General features: G+C 42.0%; 1 protein-coding gene across 3 annotated transcripts in view; it reads left to right on the plus strand.

Moving 5' to 3' along the window:
• The window catches only part of LOC147004218 (palmitoyl-protein thioesterase 1-like), a 54,585-nt gene extending 43,920 nt beyond the window's left edge, over positions 1-10,665 (plus strand). For all 3 annotated transcript variants that reach the window (XM_085838397.1, XM_085838398.1, XM_085838399.1), the window contains exons 2-5: positions 4,894-4,991; positions 5,614-5,729; positions 7,014-7,088; positions 10,355-10,665. In XM_085838397.1, coding sequence (XP_085694523.1) covers positions 4,894-4,991; positions 5,614-5,729; positions 7,014-7,088; positions 10,355-10,385 — 320 coding nt within the window. In that variant the 3' untranslated portion in view covers positions 10,386-10,665. The remainder of the gene's footprint in view (positions 1-4,893; positions 4,992-5,613; positions 5,730-7,013; positions 7,089-10,354) is intronic.
• The last annotated feature ends 645 nt before the right edge of the window (positions 10,666-11,310 follow it).

Genomic DNA, 11,310 nt, shown 5'->3' on the forward strand with positions numbered 1-11,310 from the left:
GTGACAGCTGTGTGGTGTCATGAAGTTTGGTAGAACTTTGACATACTTAAGGGTGGTATCAAGGAATTAGATATGCTCAGAGAGATGAAGGGGGCAGAGATAATACCATAGCTGTTTGCTTGGACAATTAGAATGTGAAGTTGTTTTAATCAAGATGGGCTAGCTTGGAGGGTGAGCACATCTGAGGTGTGTGTGTGTGTGTGCGCACAGATCAGCACATGTAGAGATCAGAGGACATTTTTTGGGGAGTCAATTTTTTGTTTTTCACATGTGGATCCCAGGGATTGAACTCAGGATATTATACTTGGCAGCACAAGTCTTTATCCACTGTAGCACCATGCCAGCCTTGCCTCCTGCCTTCTTAATCCCATATAGTCCATGGCAACCTAGAATTTTCTATGTAGCCAAGGATTCCCTTGAACTATTACCTCCCAAGTGTTGGGTTTAAAATCATATGCTACTATGCCTGGATAACTTGATTTTTGAAGATAGTGTTTCATGTAGCACAGGTTGTCCTTGATATATGGCCAAGAATGTCCTTTCCCCCTTTTTCTGTCTATTTTATTTGAATTTGTTATTTTATTTTAAGATAGGGTTTCACTGTGTAGCTAAGGCTGTCTTGGAGCTCATTATGTAGTCCAGGCTAGCCTCAAATCCCTAGTGCCTTCACCTTCTGAGTGCTGGCATTACAGGAACTATTAGTCCAGGGTTCTAAAGATAACTTTGGACTCTTGTTCTTCTTCTGCTTTCCAAGTTGTGGGGTTAAGAAAGTGTACCATTATGCTGAGATCATTTTATTTTCTGGGTAAGGGGCACTTTGTTTCAAAGCCAGGCTCACTGGTGTGCAGTCCAGGCTGATGTGAACACAGGATCCCTTTGTCCCACCTCTGGTGTACTGGGATGTAGGCATGTGATGGCACACCCAGCTTATGAATCAGTCAATCTGATTCCCTTTTCAGACAACTGGACAGTGTTATAGAGGTGTTTGCACAGTGGGGACTTTATTTCAGATCCATTGGCCTCTGGCTAATTTAAAGTCCTGTGGCAGGGTGAAATCATCCCAGGAGTGAATGTGCCAGGAGTAGGGACACCTCAGCTTCTGGAGAAGGAGTGGTCAACCAGGAAACAGCCCAGGACAGAGACAGTGAGGAGCTTCCTGACAGGTGGAGGGAGGTCAGGAGAGCTCAGTGTCCTGGAAGCCACTGAAGAAAATGTTCCCTGAAGAAGGAAACAAGCCAAGTCTGATGGCTCACACCTACTGTCCCAGGACGGGGGATGTGGAGGAAGGTAGTCGCCTGAAAGTTCAAGGCAAAGGTGGATTATCTAGTCACTAATGAGATTTTAGGGAGTTCCTGCACAGTACTGAATGATAACCCAACTCCAAAACTAACAACAAAACAAAACAAAACAAAACAACAACAACAACAACAACAAATCACACCACCACCATAAAAGGAAGATAGCAGGTCATCAGACCACATGTGCATAGGTCGGTTATAAGCAGCCTAGGAACTGATTACTGGAATTAGCCAAGTGAAGACTGGTGTCCATTTTAACAGAACAGTTTGAGGCTGATACTTTTGAGTGGTTTAAAGAAACCCCAGAGAAGAATTAGAGGCAGTGAATATAGACAGCTCTTACGAGGCTGCTTCAGATTCCAGGACTACTAAAGTCAGGCTCAAAGAGGATATGAGATGGATGCTCCCCTCTGCAGCACTCAGGCTGCCACTCACCAGATTGGTTTGTGCTGGGAATGGCCAGTTTGTGGTGCAGAAGTAAAAGAATTCACCAGACCAGAACTGACATGAAAGTTTTAATGAAGAATAGACACTATGTATGGAAACACAGAGGCTTATTTTTAAAGACAGAGAACCACATCCCAGCAGGAGTGGGGCACTTGTAACACAGTTAAGAGAAGTTATCTGGCCTTGCTTCATTTTGCATTTTGTGTGCTTTTTGAGCAGACAGAGTGGGCAGCTCACTATTTGTTAAGCAGTGACTCATGTAACAGCATTTGAGCTCCAAGAGGCTGGACCTTTGTGGTGCAGGCTCTTTAAGCTCTAGTTGTTTGCTAAGTGTCACAGGATCTGAAAATTAGGAGATCTTGTTTTTCATTTCTAGCCTTTGCCTGTGTGTGCCTCAGGCACTTCATGTACCTCCTCCCGCTATAATCCTCCTGCCCTCCTGCTTCAGTTTCCAGTGATGACATTATAGATTTGTGTCACCACATCTGCTCCTCCCCCCTTTTTAAAAATTTGCTAAATAGTGAAGAGTAATCTTGAACTTCTAATCCTTCTTCCCCTGTCTTCCAAGTCCTGGTACCATATGTGTGCACCTCGAGTGTAGGTTATACAGTCATGAGGCTTGGTGCATGCTAGGCAAATATTTATCAGTGGGGCTACTCTCCAGCCCCATGTGACCTTCTGAAGCTTGTTAGAACCTGATAGACAGAGCTGAGCAAGGAGTGCTCTTTTGTCTGTTACTATGAAGTTCATGTTACCTCAGGGTCACTGTTTTCAGTGTACAATTGGGGGCATTGAGCCTGTTCACAAGCTGAGGTATTCACAACTTCTCTCTGGTTTCTCTAGTTTGGGAAAACTGTCATATGATTTGTTTCCTTCCCTCTCCTCTCATTTCTAATAACCTCTAGGATATTTTTAATGCTTGTGGGGTGTCTAATTCTGGACACAACAGATAAAAGAGATACATAATTTACATGTTTTGTTTAGGGTTATTTTACAGAATATGCTTTGAGGTTCATCCAGGTTTTAGCATCTCCCAGTACTTTATTCCTATGTGTGACTAGTAGTATTCTATTGTATGAATGAACTACAGATTATTTATCCAGTAATGGACATTTGGCTCTTTTAAAACCTTCTGCTATTACCAACAATACTACTTATAAACATTCGTGTCAGGTTTTATAGGGCGAATGTCTTCATTTTTCTTGTGTGTAAAGTTAGGAGTGGAATTGTGGAGTCACCTGCTAATTTAATTTCATACTTAATTTTTAAAAAATTCACTGCTATACTTTTCCACAGGGGTTGCATTGCTGCTTGTACACCAATAGGGCATACGTGTTCTTATTTCTCCATGTCCTCAAAGTCTGTCTAGGTTTGAGTCAGAACGTTGCTGTTTCACCTTGCATTTCAGTAAAGACCAATGGTGCTGTTGGACATTTCCTGTCTTCTTGTAGACATGTCTCTTTTTTCTTTCCCATTAAAATGATTTTATTTATTAATTTTGGTGTTATATTGAGATTTACTAATTTCATTGTTTTATGTGCATGAGTGTTTTGTCTGTGCACCACATGCATGCAGTACCCACAGATGCCAGAGGAGGGGGATAGATACCCTGGAACTGAAGCTACAGACAACTATGTGCCACCATGTCCGTGCTGTGAAGAACAATCCTTGCTTTTAACTGATGAACCATTATTTTAGCCCTATTTATTTATTTATTATTTGGACTTGAATCCACAGAGAATTCCCTGCCTCTGGCTTCAGAATGTTGGAATAAAGGCACCCACCATCATGCAAGATTGCATTTAAAAAAATTATTGTTTTTAACTGACTCTAGAGTGATGGTTGAGTGGTTAAGTGTATTAGATGCTCTTGCAGAGGGTCCAGGTTGGGGTCTTAGCACTCACATGCGGGCTCATAACGGCTGGTGCCTTAAGCTCCAAATGATTTAGCACCATTTCCTTTACTCTTCAGGCACCAGGCACACAGGTAGTATATATATATATATAATTGCAGACAAAACATTTGCACACATAAAATGAAACTGAAAAAAATTAAAATTTATTTAGGTATATGTATTTGTGTGATTTTGTTGTGTGCATGTACCCCTAGAGGCTAGAAGAAAGTTGAACCCCAAGAGTCAGTGTTACAGGTGAGTGTCTGTCACCTGACCTTAGTGTTGGGATTTGGGTTCTCTGAAGAAGCAATACATACTATTTTAACCAGTTAAACATCTCTTCAGTGTACCTACCTACCTACCTACCTACCTGCCACGGCCACACATACACATCATTTCTTAATTATACTGTTTGTCTTGCTATATTGTAGGTTTTTTTTTTTAACATATTTTGGACATTGACCTCAGATATATGTTCCACAATATTGTCCTTTATTCTGAAGGATGGCCTCATCTACTAGGTTCCAGCTACATTTACTGTGGTATACAACCAGATATGGCAGGTCATGGAACTGAATGTGGAGCTTGAGAAAAATGTGGCAACACTATTCTGAATACACAGTGGAAAAACATTAATTCAAAATCAAGGGTTAAGTAAATGAAATTGTCCTGGCAGTGTGCGCATCTCCCACTCCATTGTAGCCTTCCTTCTCAACACCAAACATGTGCACTGGGCACTGTACGTGCTGTTCCATCAGGAACACTAAACAAATGCTGCCTCAGACCCTCTGCTCAGACTGCAGGCCCATGTGTGTTACGAACTTCAGATCTTTTATTGTGCATACAAAGTTCATGGTCTTATAGAAACAGTGGTTTAATTATAAGAATCAAGGACTTTTAATATTTTCTTCAGTGAGTAAACACCAAATTAACATCTCTTTCTTTTATATTGTGTTGCAATGTTAGATTTTAGAAATTGCTTTTTTTTTCATGGTTGGATAGATATAGCTTTATGGTTAGGAGACTAGAGGACCTGGGTTCAGTTACCAGCACTCACATGAAAGCTTACAATTGTTTGTGGCTCCAGTTCCTGAGGACCCGAGATCCTCTTCTGGCCTCTGTGGTTACTGCACACAAGAGATGCACAGACATACAAGTAGGAAAAATACTAATACAGCAAGATAATAAGTTAAATAAATCTTTTAAAGGTAACGTTTTGACTCATGTGTTTCCATCATTGATTTTGTTGGCTAGAAGACACCACAGTCGCGACTAAATTTAAAACGTTTATGGAGAGGACAGTACCTGGAATTTACATCCTGCCACTACAGATTGGGAAGAAAATGATGAAGGTAAGATGCCAGCTGTGGGGTTTGCTGAGGGCTTTGATAGACAGAGATATTCTTGCTGAGGGCTTTGATAGTGCTATTTGAAAGCTCCACCTTGCAAAACCCCACTGGTTTTGTTTCATTTTATTTTGGGATGCAGGAATTTTTTTTTTTATAGCTCAACCTCCTGAGTGTTAGGATTGCAGGCATGGAGATATGAGAGTTTCAGCCTTATGAGTTACTTTTCTGTTGCTGTGATAAAAACCATGATGAGAAGCAACTTATGTACAATTTATATGGGCTTATGGTTCAAAGGGGAAATAAGAGCTCATCATGGCAGAAAGGCATAGCAGAAGGTAAGAGAGCACAGCTTCAACTGTAAGAATGAAGCAAGAGAGCAAACTGGAAGTGAGGCAAGCCTGTGAACCCTTCAGTCCCACCCCAGTGATATATTTCTTCCAGCAAGGCTGAACTTCCCCATAACATTCCCAGAAATTACTGCCAGCTAGGGACCACATGTTAAATACCTGAGCCAATGGAGGACATATCATTCCAACCCCCAGCCACAGCTTAAGTCAGTTCTCTCTGAGAGAAGTTCCGGTTACCAACAGTCCCATTCTTTCATTTCTCACTGGTCACTTTTTAGGATTTGGAGAACCAAGCCCTGGATGCCACTTCCTACGTGTGTCAGATTCTTGCTCAGGATCCTAGATTGCAGGACGGCTATATTTCTGTCACATTCTCCAAGGGAATCCAGTTCCTGTAAGTATCCTTCTATGACATGCTAACAGTTACAAGGAATCACTGTTTCTTCTATTCACATACATTGGCTGTAATTATTTAGAGATCCTCCCATATCAATGCAAAGAAGTTATCCTTAAGATGTTCCTGCAACCCTATAGGTGGAACAACAATATGACCTAACCAATACTCCCAGAGCTCGTGTCTCTAGCTGCATATGTAGCAGAAGATGGCCTAGTCGGCCATCACTGGGAAGAGAGGCCCCTTGGTATTGCAAACTTTATATGCCTCAGTACAGGGGAATGCCAGGGCCAAGAAATGGGAGTGGTAGGGGGTAGGGGAGCAGGGCAGGGGGAGAGTATAGGGGACTTTCGGGATAGCATTTGAAATATAAATGAAGAAAAAATCTAATAAAAAATTAAAAAAAAGATGTTCCTGTAAGAAGCATTGTGGAGCTTAATTTATTTGTATGTGTGTGTGTGTGCATGCACTTCTCTGTCTCTCTGTCTCTCTCTGTTTCTCTCTCCTCACTCATTCTGTGTACATGTATTAATATTAGTGTGGAGGTCAGAGGTCAGTGTTTGGTGTCTTCTTCAACTGCTTGGTACTTTAAATTTTTAGAAATTTTTTTGTTTATTTATTATGTGTGTATGGGGGTGGAGAGTTGGCTTGAGCACCTGTAAGTGCAGTGCTCACAGAGGCCAGAGGAGGGCAGCAGATTACCTTAAGATGGAGTTAAAGTTGATTGTTAGCTATCCATTATGGTTGCTAGTCAGTGAACTTGAGTCCTATGCAAGAGCAGAAAGCCCTCTTAACCATTGAGCCACCTGTCCATCCTTCTACTATATACTATATAAACTGTATTTATTTACTTACTGTGCTTGCTGGACGGTATGATGAGAATGATAAAGAATGCCTCTCCATGAACCTTGAGTGAGCTATTGAGCCAGACTGGCCGACTGATGATCCCCAGAGACCCTCCTGTCTCTACCTCCCCAGTGCTATTATTACAAGATTGTGGCTGTGCCTGGAGTTTTAATTTTTATTTTTAAATTGGAACATGTAATCCAGGCTCAGATCCTTATGCTTGCATGACAAGCACTTCACTGACTGAGCCATAACCCCAGTCTCTCTTGATTTATTTTCTATGGAATTAGACTTGTATTCAGCCTCAGGGGAGGGATATCCTGTAATTCTATGGCTTGGGTACCTATGGTATATTAAAAACAGCTCAATCTATAGTATGAAAGTTGATAACATTCTAATCTGACCATCAGAGCTAACAGGCAACTTTGTGTTTTCCAGGAGGTCAGTAGTTCAGAGATGCCCAATCCCTGTCATGAGAGACATTATCTCAGTTTCTGCTAGAAAATTTTTAAGGTAACTTCTGCTTTTGAAAAAAAAATTGGTTTTTATTACTTTATGAGTATGGGTTTTGTTCATGTTATATGTATAAGAGAATGTCTGATTCTCTGGAACTGAACTTATAGCTGTGAGCTGACAAGTCAGTTTTGGAAGTGAAACTGAAGACCTGTGGAACTTAACTAACTTAAGAACCTCATTTCTCAACTGCTGAGTTCCTCTCCAGCCCCAACTTCCGCTTCTTTATACCCATTGTTTACTTTTCTAACCTGTATCCACCTGATATGTTGATTTTCTGTTTTCTAATTGAGATAAGTCTTGCTTTGTATCCCAGTCTTGCTGCAGAATCTAGCAATGCTCCTGCATTAGATGTCCAAGTGCTAGGATAAACATGTGTGATCATATCCAGCACCCACTCATTCAAAGGAAAACATTAGTGGTTTGATGTGTGCACTAATCACCCACCCCTGTCAGGTCCCATTGTGCATAGTGTAACAAACTATCCATCACTAATGGGGAAGTAGGAAGTTTCTTGGGATTATAAAGCCCTGTGTCAGAGGAGTATCATCAGGTAGCCATCTCTCTCTCTCCAAATTAATTGACAGGATTTCATGGAAGTAAGAATGTTCTGACCATGTGGTAGGTAGTATATGAACAGTGCATGAGTGTGTGCATGTGCTGCAGGTGCCAGGGAGGCTAGAAGAGAGTGTCAGATCCTCTGAAGCTGGAGGACAGAAATCCATGAACCAACTGCTGTGGGTTGTGGGGATCCTAACTTGGGTCCTCTGTAATAGCAGTGCACACTAAGCTAAACCATAGTTCCAGCTCCTAAAATTGATTTTCATTACATTTATGTGTTTGTTGTGGTGGTTACATATGTGGCATTGTGTGCTTGTGAAGGTCAGAGGATGATTTAGGAGTCATTTCTGTCTTTCTTCCATATAGTACTCAAGGAGTGAACCCAGGTTTTCTGTCTTGGCAGCAGGTACCTTTACCTGATGTATCATCTACATAATCTAGGAGATGTTCTCAAATAAACTCCTCTGGATACTCATGGAGGGGACAATGATAGAATCAAGGAGACTAGTGAGAAGGCTTTTTTTTAAATTTAATTTTATTTGTAATTCATTTTTTACATTCCATATTCCATTCTCATTCCCTCCCCTCCCATCCTCCAACTGCTCCACATCCCACACTTTTTCCCCACCACAGCCATCTCCAAAGATGCCTCCACCCTCCACCTCACCTGACCTCTAAGCTCCCTGGGGCCTCCAGTCTCTTGAGGGTTAGGTGTATCATCTCTGAATGAACATAGACCTGGAAGTTCTCTACTGTATGTGTGTTGGGGGCCTCATGTTAGCTGGTGTATGCTATCTGTTTGGTGGTCCAGTGTTTGAAAGATCTCAGGAGTCTAGATTATTTAAGACTGCTGGTCCCTCTACAGGATTGCCCTTCTCCTCAAATTCTTTCAACCTTCCCTAATTCAACAACAGGAGTCAGCTACTTCTGTCCACTGGTTGGGTGAAAATATCTGCATCTGACTCTTTCAGCTGCTTGTTGGGTCTTTCAGAGGGCAGTCATGATAGATCCCTTTTTATGAGCTCTCCATAGCCTCAGTAATAGTGTCAGGCCTTGGGACCTCCCTTTGTCTTGGATCCCACTTTGGGCCTGTCACTGGACTTTCTTTTCCTCAGGCTCCTCTCCATTTCCATACCTGTAATTCTTTCAGACAGGAACAATTATGAGTCAGAGGTGTGACTGTAGGATGGCAACTCCATCACTTACTTGATGTCCTGTCTTCCTGCTGGAGGTGGGCTCTATAAGTTCCCTCTCCCTACTGTTGAACATTTCATCAAAGGTCCCTCCCTGTGAGTCTTGTGAGTCTCCCACCTTCAGTCCTTTTCCCTCATCCAATACCATATCAGGTTCCCTCCTCCCCATCCACTTTTCCTCCCAAGTCCGTCCGTCCATCCGTCCCTCCCTCCCTCCCTCCTTCCTCTTTATGATCACTTTCTTTGTGAGAAGGCTTTTATAACACCTCAGGGTAGAACAGCAGGGAAGTCTGCTCTCAGCAAGGTGGTGAGAGGGGTCAGACTCCAGATGTATTTGTGGATAGAATGTCATAGGGAAAATAGAGGAGTCAATGATGACTCAAATTATCAGTATGAGCAACTGGCTGAATTGTATTGTCATTTACAGAGACAGGGAGCCACTGAGGAGGAAGAGAAGGTGTGTGTTCATTTGTTTAGGCAGGCAGTTTGACTCTGGTGTGAGAAGACAGGATGTAGAGTTCATTTGTAAGTACACTCATTGAGATGGCAAACAAATAGAGCTGTATGTCAGTCCATTGGAAATACATGTCTGATTTAAGATAACAACAGGGTTAGATGCACTCAGAAGTTTTATACACACACACACACACACACATATACACATATATATGTATATATATGTTGTTTACTTTAATGTTTATTATGGGAAAATTATAAATATTTGCAAAAGCATTGGACAATAGAGTATCTCTGTTCTTATATTTATCCCTTGTTAACATTTGTTAATTTCAATCTGATAAGATGGTTCAGTGCATTAAAAATGGTTGCCAGGCAAGCTGACTTAGGTCATCAGATCCCTGGTAAAAGGAGAGACTTACTCTAGAGAGTTGTTTCTGACCTCCACATATGTGCTATGGCACTCACATGCACACTCAATCTGATTCTATCTCAGTCACCTTCTTTTCCCAGGGTCAAAGTATTTTAAATTGAAGTACCATATTGTGACCCATACTTATTTGTCTATTAAAAAGAAGACACATTTAATTTGGTGGTTGTGGCACATGCCTTTAATCTAAGCACTCAGGAGATGGAGGCAGGCGGTAGGATGTGAAGTTCAGAATCAACTTGGCTACAAAATGAATTTGAGGCTAGCCTGGGATACAAAAAAGAGTTGGTCAAAAAATAAAACCAAGAACCCAACTTGGATTTAGAAACAGTCTATTGACTGGACCCCTTGGTGTAAGAGTTTGACCAAAATTGGTTCAAAAAATAGCTGGACAACCTGGATGTAGTAACATGTACCTTTAATTCTATAATTTGGGATGCATATGCAGACAGGTCTTTGAGCTTGAGGACAGCCTGGTCTACAGAGTGATTTCCAAGACAGCCAGAAGTACATAATGAAACCTTTCATCCTTTCCCCCAAACACCCCAAGGGCTGATGTTGGAGGTTGGGATGGGGTGGATTAGAGAGATATCTCAGTAGCTAATAGCTCTTAACTGCTCTTGCAGAGACCTGAAGAAATTTCTCCGGCTATCTTAAACTCCAGCAGATGGTCTGAAGACAAACCATGGCTTGTGCAATCACTGTGGACACAGCAGTGTTCTGTACCTGCTTTGAACTCTTGAGACACAATCTAACTGCAAAATGCCAAACCTATCTGCAAAGAAGAGCTTAGTCTCCTTCTCATGCACATAGTCCCTCCCTTCTTCTCTTCTCCTCCTAGCTTGGGAAAGGTTCCTAGTCTGTAAGAGAAGCATGCTTGCTTAGTGTGAGCTCTTCTCAGATTCTCTGAAATAAACCTGTCTGCATGTCGAGTCCAGTCTCCTGACTTATTTTTCCACATGATTTCTTAACATGGTACTCAATCTCAGAACATGTTCTTGGAGCAAGGTACCCACTTGTAAGCCAAGGAGCATGAGCAGCAGCAGAGTAGCCATGGCTAACACTTGGATCCTACCTGAGGTGTCCCTGAGTTAATTCTACCCTGTCTCTGAACCTTCCCTACTTTCTCCTACACAGTATTCCTCTGTCAGTCTCCTGGATAGAGGATTACAGAATGCCTGGGGCCAAGGACCTGTTCCTCCAGTTTGGCTTGCTCTTTCAACTGCTACTAATGAACCCATTTAGCTTCTTCCTTTCTCTCCCTCTCTTCTTCCTTTCCTCCCTACTCCCCTTTCTCCCTCCTACCCTCCTTTTCCCATCCTCCTCACTCCTTCCCCACAATTTTCTCCCCCTTATTGGCCCCAGAAAGTATAAAGGTCTTTTAAAGATTCCAGTCATGGAATCCAACATGAGGCCATCATGTGACCTGTGAGTTGATGGGTGTCTTCTGTCTGAAAGACAGCTTTGGGACTGTCTCATCTGCTCTGTGCTCAATCGACATTTAAGGATTCCCAGTCTCCTGGTAAAGGCTAGGGAAGTCTCCCCTCTAACAGATGCCCTAATTTCTCACCCATCCTGGCTT

Source organism: Mus caroli, unplaced genomic scaffold (genome assembly GCF_978045245.1).
Source record: "Mus caroli unplaced genomic scaffold, Mus_caroli_1 scaffold_6, whole genome shotgun sequence".
Classification (NCBI taxonomy): Eukaryota; Metazoa; Chordata; class Mammalia; order Rodentia; family Muridae; genus Mus; species Mus caroli.